At 42.5% G+C, this 19,883-nt stretch overlaps 1 protein-coding gene across 1 annotated transcript in view; it reads left to right on the forward strand.

The window, feature by feature from the left end:
* The window catches only part of THBS4 (thrombospondin 4), a 36,585-nt gene extending 18,805 nt beyond the window's left edge, over positions 1-17,780 (forward strand). Inside the window, exons 9-21 of the mRNA XM_057363872.1 lie at positions 3,020-3,172; positions 4,524-4,628; positions 4,847-4,954; positions 6,401-6,560; positions 7,215-7,333; positions 8,142-8,194; positions 10,198-10,391; positions 10,665-10,843; positions 12,250-12,298; positions 12,398-12,594; positions 13,097-13,269; positions 15,491-15,630; positions 17,540-17,780. Coding sequence (XP_057219855.1) covers positions 3,020-3,172; positions 4,524-4,628; positions 4,847-4,954; positions 6,401-6,560; positions 7,215-7,333; positions 8,142-8,194; positions 10,198-10,391; positions 10,665-10,843; positions 12,250-12,298; positions 12,398-12,594; positions 13,097-13,269; positions 15,491-15,630; positions 17,540-17,601 — 1,692 coding nt within the window. The 3' untranslated portion in view covers positions 17,602-17,780. The remainder of the gene's footprint in view (positions 1-3,019; positions 3,173-4,523; positions 4,629-4,846; positions 4,955-6,400; positions 6,561-7,214; positions 7,334-8,141; positions 8,195-10,197; positions 10,392-10,664; positions 10,844-12,249; positions 12,299-12,397; positions 12,595-13,096; positions 13,270-15,490; positions 15,631-17,539) is intronic.
* Positions 17,781-19,883: the final 2,103 nt, after the last annotated feature.

Here is a 19,883-nt window from a genome sequence, read left to right on the forward strand (position 1 = left end):
ATCCTTTGTGGAAACAAATTCTTCCTAATACTCAGTCTTAGTATCCCCTGACCTCAGAGGGCCCAAGGATCTGAGGCCATTTCTTCGTGCCCTGTCACTTCTTACGTGGGAGAAAAAACTGAGCCTCACTCACCTATAGTTTCCTTTCAGGTACTTGTAACTGATAAGGTCCCCTCTGAGCCTCCTTTTCTCTGGACTAAGCACCCACAGCTCCCTCAGCCACTCCTCACAGGACATGTGCTTGAGACCCTTCACCAGCTCCATTGCCCTCCTCTGGATTTACTGCAGCACCTCAGTGTCCTTATTGAAGTGAACAGCCCCAAACTGAACACAGGATTTGAGGTGTGGCCTCACCAGCACGCAGTACAGGGCAGTCCCTGCCCTGCTCTTGCTGGCCACACCATTGCTGATCCAGGCCAGGATGCCATTGGNATCTTTCGTGCTGTGCAATTCCTCTAGCACAACTTGAGGCTGTTTCTTCTCACTCTGTTGTTTGCTACTTGGAAAAGAAGAGACGAACACCCACCTATCTACAATATCTTTTCAGGTATTTGTAAGGGTAAGGGTTTTTTCTTATCCAGCCAAAACAACCCCAGCTCCTTCAGTCACTTCTCTTAGCATTGTGCTCCAAACATTTTGCAAACTTCGTTGCCCTCTCTGAACATGTTCCAGAACCAAAATGACCTTCCTGTACTGGAGGGCCCAAAATTAAAAGAGGATCTGAGGTGAGGTTTCACCAGTGCCCAATACAGTGCACTGCCCTGGTCCTGCTGGCCACACCATTGCTGATCCAGGCCAGGATGCCATTGGCCTTCTTGGCCACCTGGGCACACCCTGGCTCATGTTCAGTCGCTGTCACCAGCACCCCCAGGTCCTTTTCCTGTGGGCAGCTTTCCAGCCACTCTGCCCCAGCCTGTGGCACTGCCTGGGGTTGTTGTGACCCCAGGGCAGGACCCGGCCCTGGTTCTTGTTGAACCTCACACCCTTGGCCTTGGCCCATGATCCAGCCTGGCCAGATCCCTCTGCAGAGCCTTCCTGCCCTCCAGCAGATCAGCTCCCACCCAGCTCGGTGTCACCCACAAACTGACTGAGGGTGCACTCGATCCCCTTGTCCAGGTCACTGATGGAGGCATTAAACAGAACTGCCCCCAGTACTGAGCCCTGGGGAACAGCACTGGTGAGTGCCCACCAGCTGCATGGAACTCCACTCATCACCACTCTGGACCCAGCCATCCGGGCAGTTTTTACCTGGTGAAAAATGCGCCTGTCCAAACCATCAGCTGCCAGTTCTCCAGGAGAATGCTGTGGGAAATGGTGTCAAAGGTTCGTCTGCTGAGCAGGTCACCCTGTAACAGAACAAGTGGGATGTGCCTTTCACAAATCTCTGCTGGCTGGACTTGATCCTCTGATTGTCCTGTACATGCCACAGGCTTTCTTCATAGCAAGAGAAGGGTTAGAAATATCTTTTAGGTGTTAAGGTAGTCCTTCCTGCACCAAGGCATTGCTGAGGCTTCCATTCGTGTTCAATGTTAGCTTTCCTTGTAAATAAACTTATTTTCTTAGGGCTGCTTTCACTGTTCAGTATGTTTGTATCTTTTATAAAAATACCTAGAACATTCACAGTCACATGTTGTTTCTTGCTGTATGACTAGACATGACCATTGGGCCCTCTCTGCAGAGGGCAGGCACCAAGTGTCCTGCCATCTGTCAAAACAGAACAGTGTGGGGTTTCTAATCCTGTGTCCCTTCGGAAACAGACTGGTCTGGAAATGCTGCTTTAGAAGCTATTTTGATGCATACCAGAGCTTGATATAGCAGAGAATATAGTGAGCAAATTCAGCAGGCTCCAGAAGATACTACCCTGGCGTCCTTTAGGATAATGTGCACAGGCTGGTGGGTTTTATATAGGCCATACCATTTGTACAGCCCAGGGATTATTTTACTGTTCAGTCATCTGTTTATTTTCATCTTCATCCTGAAAGTATGCAGACAGAACAGAGTTAGGAAAGGAGGACAAAAAAATGCCTGTCTGGGTAAATAGATTTCTCTATGATGGTGCACTAGGACAGTCCCAACAGTTCCTCCAACAGACTTTGTACACAAAGAATGAAGTAGTATGAAGCACCTCAGTTTCACCGAGGGTTAGATATTTGTCAGAGGCCATTGCCCATTTCTGGCTCTTGACATGTAAAAAAAAATTATTTTCCCTAAGGTAAGAAGATTGTTCTCAATTAATTTTATGTCCTAAATTACAGGTCTACAAGAATGTGAGTTACAGACAAAAGCCACATTAGATGCCTAAAGAAGACCTTGCCTTATCAGCATTTATCTGTTTATATCTCATATGGTGATTGTCCCAGCACATAATGAGATTTCTCGCCTTAGCTGCTTTGTGTCTGTTTACACAAAGGAGTGACACATATAAAATGTAAATGAATGTGTCATGGTAAACTATAGAAAACCTTACATGGATTTTCTTATTGCAGTGTAAATGAGGATAGCTGTGTCTTCAGCTACAGAAGAAGATTTGGATCAAATTGGCTTAAAGACATTTTAGCTTACAATAAACAAAGACATGATGAACTATCGTGGCTCTCCTTGATTCAAATTTGTGCCCACTTGCCTTTAGATAAACTGATGGGTGTGCTTTATAGTGAAACAAGATCATCCAGCCTGATTAATCAGCTGCTGCTTAGAGTTTTGCACCACCTGCAAGAAGCTCAGGGTGATGCTGGAAGGGACTAGGCATCATGAAGAAGCTTTTGCTGCTACATGACTTTTCTTTGCCTTAACAAAAGACTGGTCTAAACAGGCAAGAGTTGAGTATGTTTTCCAGCATGTACTCTGGGAGCCAAATATCATTTTATTGTAGAAAATAAAGTTTGTTTGCAGTACAAGAGGCCTCAATGGAAACTAAACTTGTACAGCATAAAGAATGTGATTCTTGCTTGTGTACTTGCTTTAAAAGGGAAAAAATTGTCCTGTTAAAAGGATGACTGGTGACTTTATTTTCTTACAGGGGTCTTACCACTGTGGCCAGTGCAAGCCAGGATATACAGGAGACCAAACAAGGGGATGTCAGGCTGAACGGAGCTGCAGGAATCGAGCCCTCAATCCATGCAGCATCCATGCCCGTTGTATTGAGGAGAGGAGAGGAGACGTGACATGTATTGTGAGTTCATTAATTCATGCATTTTTGTAGTGAAACCCAGCCTTAGTCAGGCTGGAAACGAAAAGGTCTTTGTGGTCATTTTATACAATTGGATGTTTTACCAATTGCAGCAGACTGGCCAAGACCAGCTATGAAGAGTGGGCTGAGTCTGTTTTGCAATTTTTTCGTTCTTGCCTCACGTCTGTAAAGCAGCCATATTCATGTATCATATTTGCTGTGTCTGTGCAATTAGATCTTTGGGAGTCACTTTTGTAGACTTTCTGTAGTCTCCTCAGAAAAGACTCTCAAGTGTCACTCTAGAGCAGACATCACAAGGACAAATTCCTCTGCTGGTGCTCAGCTACATAGCTGTGAGTAAGGATCCTCTCTGCATAGCCAACATGCCTGTATTTGCTGGCTGGTAGAGAGGGTGTTTTTTCAAGTGAGATCACAGATTCCAGGCACAGGGAGGCTGTACTGTCCTTACCAGCTATGGGAGCAGAGGAGCACCAAGTAGCATGTGAACTTCCACTGTAAGAGTATACTGAAGTATATTACTTAGTTTTTTCCATCTTGTGGTGGAAAGCAAGAGACTAATCCTGTGTCCTAAGTTCAGATACAGTGCATGCTTTTGCTGGCACTTAATTTGGTCTCATTTTTGAGTATATCTGTTTCAAAGAAGCATAATCTAGGATATTTTAAGTCCATGGTGTAGTGGGAAGATGCCGAAATACTTGTATTAGGTAAGTCCTGGATTTAAGGGAAGGCCAGATTTTGACATTAAGTTCTTTGCATATATTTTCGACACAAATGATGTGTTGGCTTGAAATAGTAATAAATTATTGGCTAGGAGAAATTTGTGTGCAGATGCATTTGCTTTGCTGATGCAGACTTGGTAAATGTCAACACAGTTTTCTTTTGAAACTTCCTCTAGTTGCCGATGCGTTCTTGAGATACTGAACAGAACACAGTCATCTTGTCTGACCATGTGCCCTTTGCTGGATGCTAGGTGCATACTCTGCCTAGGTCTCTTTTCTTTTAATCAACCTGCAGATGAGGAGCCAAAATTGGTTCCTGACCAGTGTATAAGAAATCTGTAGCTCCCGCTGAAATCATTGGGTGTTGCAGGCACACATTCCACTTGATATCAAGTTGTAGCTCTTTCTAGCTATGTCTAGATACACTACAGCATCTCTCAAAAAGATGGAAAGAAAATCTGTGTTTCAAGCTCTGTGTATCTCATTGTACTTCAGTATCTGTCCATGACTTCCATATGTTGCTGTTTTCAAGACTGGTGAGACTGTTCCTTCTTGAATATTTCTACAGTGACTCATTAACCTTTTGATAGTATTACCCGGTGTTTTATTGATAGTGTGGCATTGGCTGGGCTGGTGATGGTTATATTTGTGGAAAAGATATTGACATTGATGGCTACCCTAATGAAGAACTCTCCTGCTCTGCTGAAAACTGCAGAAAGGTAAGAAGTGCTTTCTTAATTCTATAATAATTCAGAGCACAAAGGGATAAAATGGAGGACTATAAGAAACATGACTAGATGTATTCATCTTTTTTTCAGGTTTTTGAATTCTATTTAATCTGATGAATCAATTAATTAATAATAAGAAAATATCATTTAAATTATGAAGGTATCCAGTTTACCTACAGAACACCAGCCTTATCTCCTTTTTTGTCTAGGACAATTGCAGATTTGTCCCAAACTCTGGGCAAGAAGATGCAGACAGTGATGGGATTGGAGATGCCTGTGATGATGATGCTGATGGAGATGGCATTCCCAATGAGCAGGTGCTCTGTATATATCAGGATGCAGGGGTCTGTGCAAACAGAAGGATTTCCCATTGCTGCAAAGGGAAGTGATTCTGGAATCTGACTCAGTACTATTTATCAGAGATTGTTTCATACCCATCTCTGTCAAGGGCCCCTTAATATCTGTCTTTTTCTTTTATATGATGCTTTTTCTTATAAGAACTTAACCACTCAGCCTGAAATTCCATCTGCGTATCCTCCATTGCTACCTTTTGTCATTTAAATCTAGAGCTTTTCATGTATAGAACTTGTGTCCTTCTGTCACTCTCTCCATGACATAGCATGATCTTCAGGAACATTACTTGCATTAACATCTTTCTATTTAAAGAGCAGGTTGACCTGACAACTCGTTTCATCAGGGATCCAAAGCCCACATAAATTTATATGTGTCTTGCAAATAACTTGAAAAAGTTATTGGGTTATGTCCTCAAAGCAGAAGAGGTTTCCACATGGGCACACAACAGCAGAATATATCAGAGGATAAATTCAGATTGGAAAGACTGTTTTGTTTTCACCCTGTGTTCTTAGAAGCCAGCTGTTGTTCTGTATTAAGATCCTTTGCTGATACTGCTTAATGTGCTTCCAAGGAAGCCAAAAAGAACATGTTTTCCAGAGTACAAATGTCCACCTGGAGCTAGGACAGACTAGCTATCACAGAAGGTCTGAGGCTGTTTTGCCACAGAGGCCCACCCTAAATTCTGCTAGCTAAATCAACTGGCTTTATTAATGTTCCAAAAGGAAAAAATTAAATCCACCTACACTGTAAATCTATTTTTAGATTCAGCACCTTCATAATCAAGTAATTTCTGTGGTATTGCTAGTCTCTTTTGTTCTTCTCTTTGTGCAAGAGGATGAGGTCATTGGTGTGCTAGGTGTGTGTAGAAGTTTTATACCATTTTGAAATAAAATTTCCTCCATTTACCTCCTGATGGACTTTAAAAGTCAAAAGCTTGTTTGAAACAAACAAACCAAATGAAAAGTTTTACCTTTTTGCATCAAAAAGTTCTTTCCCCAGTTTCCAACTTTAGTTTGAGTCTGTACCAGAAGGGGGCAATGGCCTTTCACTGAGAGCATGTGCAAACCTTGTCAGAGTCTGTGAACTGCTGCTTTTGAGAAGGACCACGTGAGGAAGCTAGGGCACCACAACAGACTCCTCACCATTCACACATCAATGAGAATCAGAAATCAACCTTATAAATAAAGCCTTATGGTATTGGGTGTTTATGGTTAGGGTTCCCACTGTGTGGTTCAAAGCGGAGCTTTGAGGGAGCAAGTGAAACCTGATCCAGAGCTAATATTCACATAATATGTCAAACTGCTCTTATTTTTTTTTTCAATAGAAATGAATACAAGAGTTATATGAAACAACTAGAATAGAAATGAAAGTGTCATGACCTGACACACATCTGATTCTGTCTCTTGCAGGATAACTGTGTCTTGACTCCCAATGTTAACCAGAGAAACAGTGACCAAGATATCTTTGGAGATGCTTGTGACAACTGCCGTAATGTCCTGAATAATGACCAGAGGGACACAGATGGTGATGGGAAAGGAGATGCTTGTGATGATGATATGGATGGAGATGGTTGGTGATTTTTCACTTGCAGCTTCTCTGACGTTACCTAAATTTGCCCAGAGTATGGTGCTTGTTAGGAGATTTCTTGTCACCCGCCATAACACAATGTTTCTTCATGAAATCTGAAATACTTTTAATTTAGTTAATCCATATATTTTAGCCTACATTGGAAGCACTGTATACTGTAAAGAGACACAAAGCCATGTTTCATGTAGAAGGTTGTTGATAATTCAGCATTTTCTTAAAAGTACAAATGTCCCAGAGCATCCAGCTGCTGCCAGTTGCCAATACCAAAGAGCTACATATGTTACTGTCATTGCTGTAGGAGGCTTGAAAGAAGTGAAAAATCACACCCCTGCAAATTAAATAACAAAGATGAAATATCCCATCCTGTATGCTGTGATTCAGGAACAGGATAGAATCATTTGTGTGTAATTAATGGGTGCAATGGGGTGGAAAGCTATTCTTTAGCAAGATGTTCCTAACTACTATTAAAGGAATGATGCACACATACGAGAGACTTGCTGTGCAGGCTTATAATGTCACTGCAGGGTAAAGCAGTTGCTGGAAAGGAATAGTGTCTTTACTGTTTTTAATGCTTACACCGTCCAGTAACAAATATGGGAATTGTCTTAAACTAACACACAATCCACTTTTCTCTAGGTGTCAAGAACCTTTTGGATAATTGTCAGAGGATCCCCAATGAAGACCAGGAAGACACAGATAATGATGGTGTTGGTGATGCCTGTGACAGCTGCCCTACAATCAGCAACCCAAACCAGGTTAGCAGGCAGAAGGAAAAATTATCCTTGTTTAGAGAGGGGGACTGCTGAGGCCCAAAAAGATGCAAGAGAATGAAGCAACCTATGCAGCCATAGTGCTTATATTTTAATAATACAGTATATTTCCAGGATAATATAATATAGTAAATATCTAGGTACTCAGAGGAGTTTTACACACCTGCAGACCCTCCTGATGTGAGAAAGGGGAGTTACCACCTGTACTGTCACAGTTTGGGATGTAATTAAGACCTCTGCCCTGCAAGTATCTTCTACTTTCATGCTCTGAAATGGGCTCCAGTTCCACAGAGTTCAATGCCAGACTCCACACAGAGGTGTGATTTAGCTACATTTGATACTTCTTTAATCAGGACAAAATTCTGGTGTCCTTGTTTATGAATACTTTCAATACTCCTAAGGTGAGAAGTCATTGTAACTTTTCATATGTGAGAATTCTGATTCAACCCCTTATGACTAATGAAAAACATTGGAAACTATAGAGAAATATAGTAGATATTTCAAGCTGCTTTAGTAATGAGTGATAATTATTTTCAGTAGCAGAGAAACCTTTTAAATTTAATTGAACTGCTTCAATTAATTTTAACTGAGTTTATTCACTGTCTTTTTTTTAATAAAACTTACTTTTTGGTTAGATGGATGATGCAAGAGGGAAAATATATTCTGTAAAACAAGTGTCTTTTCATGTTTTTATTTTAATTGTATTTGATTTGGCTATGTTTTGATTTAATTCTGCAATTTTAATAGATGCTCTTGACAGCTGACACTGGAATTTCTCTCTTCCCTTTTGCAGTCAGATGTTGACAACGACCTGGTTGGAGATTCCTGTGATACCAATCAGGACAGGTATGCTGTGAGAGAGGCTGGTCTTGGGGAGTTGTAATCCTTCAGCTTGGCCTGGATCTAATTCCAGAGAGATGTTATTTCAAAAACAGTGTTAGGATTTATTAGCCTTTTTTTGTTCAGCTCCCTATGGTAGTACAAGTATGGAGCCCTCAACCCTAGCCCAAATCACCCAGGCTTCCTGAGAGTTCCTGTGGAAGTGACATTCAAGTTGTCCTCTGGCTGTAAAACCCACAGCACTGCTCGGATCTTCTTAATGACAAAATATCTTTTTTTTCCCCTTTATTTTTTCACTCCTCTTTTATTTCTCTATTTCCTTACCAGAAATTTCACTTAAAGGCTGTATGTTTTTCTTTAAGAACCTAATGTTTCAGAAGCAGAATTTTATTATCAAGTGTAAAGCAGAGCAATCCCTTTGCTTTAGCACAAGACTGGCAAAGATCCTTTGCCAATTGCTTTCATATGCTTTGGGCATTCACAGGAGCACATCCCACAACAAACTGCACCACTTGTCGGGAAGCAGATTCTGAATAACCAACTTTAGGAAAGGCAGGTCCTCCCATGTGCACCTCACTTACAGCAAGAGGCAAGGGAAGTGATAAATCCTGTGCTGTCACAGCGATTCATCAGCCACAGACAGCTTCAGGGTTTCACCTGAGGGCCATCAGTGGGTGCTGCTCTCTGCAAAGGGAGCTGCAGGGAGCCTGCTTCCATGCTCTGCAGGGATCATTCCTAGTCTTGAGCCAGTATCTGCCAAGGCCATCAGCATTCTACTCTTAAGTAGATAGGTCTTGGGTTTTTTTACATATTTTAAAAAAGTAGCTTTTTCCCCCAATAAACTTCACTAATGTGTGTGATGCATTTCCTGGTAGCAATGCGGTAGCTCTGCCTGAAGTTAACCTTGTAATACATATTTTATCTCATATTGTGCAAACATTGATTGCTCTGACCTAAAATTAAAGCACATTTCTTCCTAAGCAGGGAGAGGTAGCTGAGAATATTCATAGCTCTGAGCCATAGCGTGACCTTAATTTAGGTACAGATCACTTCTGCTCTACCTGTGATAAGCAACAAGCTACCAAGGGAAAACATGCCTGTTTATTGTCAGAAAGCATTTTGGTTTTGGTGTGTGTACAAAACACACCACACTTCAGGCACTCTTTTTTCACGGATGCACTTAACTGTTGGTATGGAGAAGTTATGCAGCCACCCCATAACTTCTTGAATTCTCTTCTGTAGTCTGTGTCCCGGTTCATGGTGGCTCTTCACTGTAACCAGCTGAGGCAGCCATGGCCTGGAGGGATGCTTGAGAACTACTGACCCTCCCTCTGTTTCTTACTGCATGTCTCCCTGGCAGGACTGCAATCATACAATCATACAATCATTCAGTTTGGAACAGACCTTCAAGCTCATCAAATCCAAACACTAACCTAGCAGTGCCAAGTACACCATGAAAAGCTTGCTATGCAGGAGGGTGAGAACAGTGTTTTCAAATAAGTCTGATTTCAGGTGCTCATGTAGAGTCAATCATATGGTTTCGTTCATACTCACACCTGCATGTTTATGGGCACCAAGACACGTGCACACAAGACAAGAGACACAAGGTGTGTCAGCTCTTGCTGTCTCATGAATGTCTTTTAACTGGTAACACTGCACTTGTTGGATGTGCCTGACATGCCCTTTAAGAGTGGATGTTATTTGGAGTCTTGGGCTCCAGTTTGTTTCCCTTATCATGTAAGGCTTCTTTTTCTTTTTCCTGTATCGCATTTTTATAGCTCCTGGCTTGGTCTTTGCTTTCCTGCCACCTTATCTTATCTTAGCCTCTTTGTTCCTGGTCTCTTTGCAGCTCAGCCACCTGAGCAACAACAGGTTTTGTTTCCCACTGGTCTTCTGCCAGCTCCAAAGCTGCCATTAGTGTGTTTCCCCCTCCGGTGCCTGTGCTGTTCCCTGTGCAGAGGCAGGAGCTGATGCTGGCATGCCATTTCTTTTTGTTTCTGTGCTTGCAGCGATGGTGATGGGCACCAGGACAGCACAGACAATTGCCCTACCGTTATTAACAGCTCCCAGCTGGACACAGATAAGGACGGGCTGGGTGATGAGTGTGATGACGATGATGATAATGATGGCATTCCTGACCTCTTGCCCCCGGGCCCTGACAACTGCAGGCTGGTCCCTAACCCAGGGCAGGAAGATGATAATGGTAAGATGAGCCTTCAGGAGCCGTTTTGATTCTCAGGCACTGCATTCATCTCCAGGCATTACTCATGTGCACCAGGGTGCAACACAGTCACTACTGGTGCATGAACGCATCTCAGGAAGAACCCCAACAAGCAAAAACAGAGGCACTTTCTCAGTCACTGAAGCCAGCAGGACTGACACTCCACCTGCATTTTGGAGACCCTGATCCAATGGCTGGGCCAGATGTGACTACTTCCTGCACCATAAAACTCCTTTCATTTCTCTATGCATTCAGGTGATGGAGTTGGCGATGTCTGTGAGTCTGATTTTGACCAGGATACAGTGATTGATCGGATTGATGTATGCCCTGAGAACGCAGAAATCACCTTGACAGACTTCAGGGCCTATCAGACAGTGGTGTTGGACCCAGAGGGGGATGCGCAGATTGATCCCAATTGGGTGGTTCTGAACCAGGTAAAAATACACTTGGTCTTTCTTACTTGTCTGAGAAAGATCTTGTGAAAACCACAGTAAATCTGTCTCTTTAATCACTGGACTTCTGGCGGACATGAAAAGTGGAAGTTGTTGGTTGTAGACTATTTTCAGGAGAAATAATGAAGAAACTTTCCTTTAGCATTTGATAGCTTGAAGCTTGATCCTCTTAAAAAATAACTACATGGTGGCCGACCTTTTCTGGGTAGATTTCACTGCTGCCAGAAGGCAGAGATGTGTCACCCTGTTGAAATATTTCTGTAGCAAACAAGGTTCATGAATCTTTCCCAGTATTTAAAAATGTGACCTGCTGAATAACGTTTTATAGAATTATGGAATGGTTTGGGTTGGAAGAGACCTCAAAGATCATCTGATTCCAGCCCCACTGCCATGGGCTGGGACGCCCATCACTAGACCAGGTTTCTCAGGGCTCCAGCCAGCCTTGAACATTACCAGTTTTGGGGCATCTACAGCTCTCTGGGCAACTTTTACCAGTGCCTCACAACCTCACAGAAAAGAATTTTTTCCTAATATCTAATCTAAACCTTCCTCGTAGTTTGAATCCATCCCCCTTGTCCTGTCACTGCATGCTCTTGTGAACATCCCTCTCCATCTTTCTTGTAGACTCCTTTAGGTACTGGAAGGCCACATTTACGCCACCTCCAAGCCTTCTGTTTTCCAGGCTGAGCAAATCCAATTGTCTCAGCCTGTCTTCATGGGAGATGTGCTCCATCCATCTGATTTTCTTGTTGGCCTCCTCTGGACTCACTCCAACAGATCCATGTCCTTCCTATGCTGGGGGCCCCTGAGCTGGATGCAGCACTCCATTACTCCTAGATGGAGTCCAGTAACTTATTTACACTAACAGATTTTAGCCTTCAGGAGTCAAATGTGTTCTGAGTCAAAGGGAACACGCAGTTTATTCCCATTGCAAAAGTCTGTGCCAAACCAGCTGGGATGTATACATCTTCCCTAACCCACTCCTGGCAGTCAGTTTAATCCTAAACCCCATGATCTAACTGTATGAGCTAAGCCTAGGAAAAGCTCTCTTCCTCCCACAACCCTCTTCCCCTCCACCCCATTTTTGGCTTGATTCAGATTTTCAGAAGATTGCGGCAGGGACAGAAAGTATCAAAATAGCAGTATGACTAATTCTGCTCTACGAAAAGACAAATCTTTCCTAACTCAGGGTATGAATGCAGCTGAAACATTAGTATTTGATTATAGTTCTCATTGATTTTCATTCAGAGCCACCAATGTCACAGATATGTTGTGAGCAAACAGAGGAGACAGATGAAGGAGGTGCTAGAGGGAGACCAGAAAAGGCTGTCAGGCTTAGCCAACCCAGCTTGTCACACATGCTAACCATCCCAAATTTACCCTTACAGGGGATGGAAATTGTGCAGACTATGAACAGTGATCCTGGCCTTGCTGTTGGTATGTACCCTCTTCTGAGATCCAAGTTTTACAGCAGAAAATGCACAGAATATGAAGACATGTTCTGCAGAATTGTTTTCAACTTGTGTGTATCCTTAGGTTACACGGCTTTTAACGGCGTTGACTTTGAGGGCACTTTTCACGTGAACACAGTGACAGATGACGACTATGCTGGCTTTATTTTTGGTTATCAAGATAGCTCTAGCTTTTATGTGGTAATGTGGAAACAGACGGAACAGACATACTGGCAAGCAACTCCCTTCCGAGCTGTTGCAGAGCCCGGCATTCAGCTGAAGGTACTGGTGGTGGCTCCTAGCTAAGGACACAGTGCTCGCTGCAGCCTGGCTATGCCATCCTGCCACATGCTGGCCACAGGCTAGGCCATCGTGCTGTGCATGAGCCAAGCCACTGCGCTGCATGTGGGCTGTGCTGCCCAACTGCTGCTCTCTGTTTGCAACTGCTGTCAAAATGGTTGTCAGGCAGCTGCCACACAGCCCTTTTAACAGCACTGTTTTTTAAGGAACTTCATCTTGCCTTTCTTATCAGCTGGAGCATTTTGTCTCTGCAGTGATTGTGCACTGACCATGACTGGTCAGATTGCTTCCTTCTCCTTTGTCCAGGTACCCAGCTGGTTGCTTTCTCCATGTACACAGTGGCTGTGTCTCTTCTGTAGAAGTTAGGGGTATGGGAGCAGCGGAGAGAATGCTTCTGCAGACTTGCTCCTCACTCAGATAAGATCTGTGACTCCTGAAAGTGACTTTTCTCTGTGGTCAGTGTTGGAAAATTGTATTTTTGCAGGCTGTGAAATCCAAGACAGGTCCTGGCGAGCACCTCCGCAACTCCCTCTGGCACACGGGGGACACCATTGACCAGGTCAGGCTGCTGTGGAAGGACCCGCGAAATGTAGGCTGGAAAGACAAAGTCTCCTATCGCTGGTTCTTGCAGCACAGACCCCAGATTGGTTATATCAGGTAAGAGAGGAAAGAATGGGTAAGGTGAGTACAAATACATGTCTGCCTGAACTAGCTTCTCAACACCTGATTCAGATGATGACCTGAGAATTTGTATTATGTCTGGGTTTTGCACTGATGGAGCCTTATAAAAAATTAGACTTTTGAAATTCATCCTGCAGTTCTTTTCCTAGGACAATTCCAAGTTAAGCCTGTTTGTAACGGACCATCTGTCTTTTTAAACTGGGCCTTATCCTCATAAGCTCTTTTCCAGCTTTAATACTTTGTTTTCCAGGCTACTGCTGGCCAGTGATATGAAAAGCAATGCATTTCAAATTTTCTTAGTTTTGGTATTTTAGAGTATTTTTGCTGGAATTGGAATAATTCATTTATGTATTCTAGGGTAACAGAACTAATAAGAGTTGTCCACTTCGAGATTGTGATTCTGAGACCAGTAATTATCCTGATATGATAGATTTGAGATTACTCAGCATGTATTTGGAAAGTTTGTCAAAGCTTTGTAATGCATGTTCTCATTTTAATTATAATAATATAAATAATTCTTATATAATAAGTATAATAATTATTTATTAGAATAATAGAAATCATTCTTATTTTGTTTTTCGGGTGGAGAAAAAGTTAATAATATTTAAAAAATCACCCAATTTCATTGGGATGAAATATTTTACACAGCAGAGAAATCAGCAGGAATTATATTTGTAGATCAAGGCTGATGGTAAAATGCAAAAAACTCACTGCCCTGGCACACCAGGTCATGTTTTTCAACCTTGTAATAGAACAGATATATGGGTAAGCCAGTTTTTCTTCAAGAAAATCACCATCCTGCAGCTGAGATGCAGATGGTGTCATTATTCCATTTCTCTGGTGCAGAGCATCACCTTCAGCAGGAATTGGAGTGAGCATGATTGACTTTATGCTAAAATTATTAGCATACAACATTAACAACATTTATACTGTCAGTTACTGACAGTAATTGACGGTCACTTTTACCATGTCACAGCCACAGTGGATAGATCTTGGGTGGCAACTTATATTTACACCAAGCAGTTTATGAAGCTGCTGCATAAGCAAACATCTCCTATGGCTGCAATCTCTCCAACAAGCCTAAGTAGCTTTCCCTGTAACTGGGAAAGGTAGCAAAGTCTATGTCACAGAATCTTTTAAAACTAAAAGCAGCCAGGCCTAAAGCGAGCCTCTGCCAGCTCTATCCACACTCACGGTGGTCTGGTTAGGCCAGATGCCACAGACCACTATGTGTCTAGCAAAGATTTTCCGAGGCTTCAAGGAAGGAAAAAGTCATTTGAGCCAGCCTCTCCCATGGAAATTTGCAAGACAACAAATTCTATTCTATTCATTGTACAAATACTTTTGAACTGCCTCAGAAAATCAGTAAACAAACTGAGAAGCATAACAGGAATTGGGTTCTTTCTTATTTTATGAAAAAACTCAAGAACTTTCATTCCCTTCACCGCCTGCTTTTTTCTTGTATGTCTGATCAGCAGTATCCTCATCCACAACAGGGCTCTCTGGGCTCATCAGCCTCCAGGTCATCCCAGTACCCCACAGGCTGAGGACTTGATGTGGACAGTGCTGCAACAAACAGCTCAGCTGGCTCCAGTGTGGTCCTGCTCAAGGCCTCCATACAGGACACACTCTCAGGAGCTGTTGGGGACAGACCAATTTAGGAATTTGCTAATGGGTTTTATAACAAGAAGATGCTACATCAGCAAAACAGTTCCTGGAGTTAATCATATTCACATTTTTTAAGAAATCTCACAGACAAGTTAAAGATTCCAATGATTTGTTTGAAACTTCCTTATTTAAAAAAAGTGTTCAGCTTCAAGCTTCAGAGTGTGTGAGACAATATCCATCTGGCCCTTTTCAGCTGATCTAGTCTGGTTCTTCTATCACTATCAACTGTGGCAAATTTCAAGAGCTAAAGCACTCAGCCGGACCGACTACAAGAAAATAAACATTCCAAGGCTTTTTTAGGATATGTAGAAAGCCCGTAAAACACCCTCCCTATCTGGCTCTTGTCAGCATGTAGCATTGCCCCAGTTCCCAGCCTACAGAGGAGGTTCCTTAACCGCTTTTTCTCCTTTAGACTAGATGGGAGGGATAGCATGTCCAGGAATAGAGTCTCCATGGATAACAACATTACTTGCAGGAATGTTGCAGCCTTAGAAAAGACCTAATAGAGCTTCTGTTTGCTTTCATTAAGGGCAAGATTTTATGAAGGCTCTGAGCTAGTGGCAGACTCTGGTGTAACTATAGACACCACAATGCGTGGAGGACGGCTTGGAGTTTTCTGCTTCTCTCAGGAAAACATTATTTGGTCCAACCTGAAATATCGCTGCAATGGTAATGTTGCTCTTTTGCCATTTTAGCTAACAAATAGCAAGTGACCATTAAGAATCAGCAGTGAGGCTGTTGGATTAAGCCATTTTGCATCCTTTCCTTTGCCCTTCCTTTACAAGTTATTCTCAGTTGTGAAACACCTCCTCTGACAGCAGCAGCACATTGCAGCCCAGCCAGACCAGAACTAACACTTCACAGTGCTCCCCCCAGAGCAGTCACCCTGCTGCAAAGATTGTGCCAGCCAAGGGGAGTAGCTGTCATCAGAGAATTAGAAATGTTATTTAAACCAGCTGACTCTCAGAGCTGGACACACACAATAAATACATGGATACCATCAAGTAGGTAGATGCCTTGAGCTTTGAATACAAGGCAAAATACACCTGTAGAGCCAGTGGGCTCAGACACCAGGCATCAGTGTCACTTGTGTACTTGCTGGCTTGTCCTGTGGAGAGGGTACAAGATCATAAGATGCGTTTCTTCCCATGTAGGAATGCTCCTGATTCTGTGAAAATGTGCTGGCTCACTTGTCTCAGGACAAGAGCCTTTTAGCTTAGCCCCAATCATTCTCTGTATAAAATAACTCAAACCTTGCTCACTTGCACAGAAGCAGATCATTTCAGGACATTTCTGGCCCAGCAGCAGTTCAGCTAACTTGAACTGGGGCTGAGGGGGCTGCCCCTCCTCCTCTCGGCATCCGACCCAGCCTTTGCAAAATAATTTACCAGCCAACTAGGAATAGTTTCTTTGTCTGTTTTCTGTGGATCTGAGAAGCCCTTGGGGAGGGGGACATGGCCACTCTGTGGCATTTTGTGCTGATGGACTCTGGTACTTGGACACTCTGTACACCTAGGCAGGCTCTTAGAGGTCATAGCAAAGCAGGGAACTTCTAGACAGTAGTGCTTATAGATAAAAATTACTTGATAAGTACTTTCAACTTTATTGTGGTTTCCCAGAAATCATGTATCAGAGCTGCCACTGAATCGCACTTAGATGGCAGTGAGCAGGCAAGTGGCTGCACTGCAGGAGCTACATTAAGTTAATGAGACACACTCAAAAAAACTCTGGAGTCTCCCAGCTTTCATTTCAGACAACTTCCTGCATTTGCAGAAAAGGCTTGAAAGGCATTTCAAGTCTTTAAGAAGTCCACAACAAAAAGCAAACTACTTACCACTTTGTTCTTCATATTTTGTGTGTTTATACACACATCCTTTTTTTGAGTTTAGAGCTACCTCTCCTGCATCAGGGTGGAAATAATCAGAGTGAAGCTGAGGTCATGCAGCTGAGCTTCGTTGCTGTGGCTCCATTGCTGACTGCAGCTTCAGCTCTGTGGTTGTTCTGTGGCTCTCCAGATCTTGCAAAAATGTTCTGGGGTCTGGCACAGGCAAACTGCAAACACTTCAAACAGAACTGTAGCTCCTCTTATGCTATTGATCCATCTCCAGCTCCTTTCCCAAGTCTCAAGTCTTTATGCCAGTCACTATTGGACCTGGGATCAATGCTTTTTGTCCCTCTTGTGGCCTGGGAAACCATCTCAGGGAAGCTGAATTAGGATACGTGAGAAATAGAGATGCTGGCACTACAAATGTGTCGGGGCATGCAGACCAAGATAACCACTTCTCTTGCCTTTCTGGTTGGTGTATATTGATAAAATTAGGAGTGCAAGCCATGAAGTTTTCAGAGATTTGCAATTTGAAGATTAATAATTGTGGGCTAGCATTGTAGCACTCGTGGTCTTGTTAGCCTCTTTGTATTTTTCACTAGTGTACAGCTAAAACTGAAAACATTCCCTGTTCATTCTTAATGTTTAAACAAAACAGAAGCATCTTACCTAAAGAGAGAGTAGAGGGTTAATTTAAGTGCTTCTTGATTTTGTCAAAAGAGACCAAGCTTTTGCATATTTTCCTGTTTTCAGATACCATCCCAGAGGACTTTCAAGAATTTCAAGCGCAGCAATTTGGCGTTGGGGATATTTAAAAGTAAAAGCAAACTAACATTGCTAATGCAAACAGTAAAACAATATATTTTAAATCCTTATATGATTGTTGTCTTCAGAGTGCAACTGCAGCTTTGTTCTCATTGGTGTGACTACGTCAGACTTTTTTTTGTATAAAAGTGAAAATAAAAAGGAGACAAAATAGATTTGGGCCTCACTTGTTTTCAAATTCGCTCTAAATTCTAGAAAGCAGCACATAAATGGAGTGGCACTCTGCTTAAAACACTCTCAGGAAAAGTTTGAATCTATCACCTTTTTGAATTCAGTACTAAAGAGGGTGGGGAAGAAAATGAAACTTTCTCTCCCTTGAATGTACTATAAACAAGAGGTTCCATCTGATCAATAAATGGTTTGGAGCTGTTTGGCTAAGCCAAGTAGTACCTTTCCAGTCCTAGGAACAGGTTGTATGTATCTCCTTTAGGATATTTTAAGGCCTCTGGAGACTATTACCTTTGGCAGACCTCCTCTTAAGCTCTGTATTAGACCTACCTGCCCGCGTGCTCCCAAAAACTGCAACACTGTCACATCCTGTTTAAGCAAAAAACAAACTGACGGCAGAGCACTGTAATGACATTTTACGAATTGCATGTGACTACAACAAACAAACAAAAAGACTACAGAGACAATAAAGGCAGAATCACCAAGATAAAATAATCCTAACTTTCACATAGACACTGTGAGAGCCAAGCTTTCTAGGTAGGTACTGCCATATTGTGCAAAGTCACCAAATTAAAATTCCAATTCATTTTATTAAGCATTAGTAACATTAGGAAAGGACTGAAAAGAGAAAGCCAAAAGAAACTGTATCACAATTGACGCCTGAAAAGATAGGTGAAAAAAAAAAGCCGTAGACGGATGCCTATAGTGCAGGTATTTGTTTATTACAGCACTGGAGGTGAGGGGGCTCTCTCCACCGAACTCACCCATCTTTGTCTAATGTTGTGGTTTATTTATACAGTTAGTATTGCTCAATATTGTCATTGTCACTATATACAGGTATGGAACTAATTAGCATAATCGTTATATGGCAGTTCTATAACTGCACTTGAACTTCCCCAATTTAGGTGGTTTTGGGGGTCTTTGATGAATGCTCAAGGTCTTCCTTGCTTCTGGACTTTTCAACTTTGTCACTGGAGCACAGTTATGGTGTTCTTTGGTTTTTCTGGCTCTAACTGGTCTAAATTCTTCATTTTGTGGCTAACTGGCTTACATTTGCCAATTTCTCATTAGTACATCCTGCTGCTTCTTAATATAGTTGTTTTTCTATTTTGAGACTATCCACCTGGTGAGTTTTTTGTCTATTCAAGCATTAAGCAACTAGTTACCCATATATTAGCTATTATACTGTATAGACAGCTATGATCCAGGGTAGCAGGTATCATAACTCAAACTATATAAGCATCTTGCAACTTTGACCCAAGTTACACAGGCATCACAATGCCCTCTCTAATTTGAAGTGCAGAAAGATGTTAATACAGTGCGCATTTTTACTACTTTGTCTTTCTAAATGGACCTAGGAAGGGAGGACAAGCTCCAAGTACTTAAATAGATAGGATAGTTACCTCAAAACTAACTATAAACTTTAAAAGTAACTATAGGATAGTTGCTTTAAAAAGGACAGTCAGAAACAGTTGCTTCAGCCTGGGGGGAGGGGGCAGGAAGAAATACAAAGGGAGGGAATATAGTGAGAGTTTTAAAATCAGAAGTGGCCCTGGGAAAAGGAACAGTCCTAGCTCTTTCCCTGCACCAAGATACAGGGGTAATGCTGAGTTAAATTAACAGGTGAGAGAATCAAACAGCAAAAAGTTTCCTGTTCTCAGTACAATAAAAATACTGTGTTGGTTTGCTTGGCCTGGTTTTTGGTGGGGTGGGGGCTATGAAGATGGTTTCTGTGAGAAGCTGCTAGGAGCTTCCACCATGTGCAGCAGAGCCAATCCCTAATGGCTCTGAAGATGATCATGCCACTGGCCAAGCCTGGGCCAACTAGAGATGTTGGTTATGCCTCTGTGATAACGTATTTAGGAAAAAATCAAAACAAAAGGAGCAGGGAGTTTTCTTTAGCCAGAGGAGGATGTGAGAATATGTGAAAAAAAAACAACATGGAGACACCAAGGTCAGTGAAGGAGTGGGAGGAGGTGTCCAGRTGCTGGAGCCAAGATTTCTCTCTCTGACTGTGGTGAAGGCCATGGTGAAGCAGATTGTTGCCTTGCAGCCCGTGGGGCCCATGGGGATGCAGAGATCCACCCCCAGCCCGTGGGGCCCA

This window comes from Malurus melanocephalus, unplaced genomic scaffold (genome assembly GCF_030028575.1).
Source record: "Malurus melanocephalus ecotype Western Australia unplaced genomic scaffold, MMel_1.1 scaffold_31, whole genome shotgun sequence".
In the NCBI taxonomy this organism is placed as follows: domain Eukaryota; kingdom Metazoa; phylum Chordata; class Aves; order Passeriformes; family Maluridae; genus Malurus; species Malurus melanocephalus.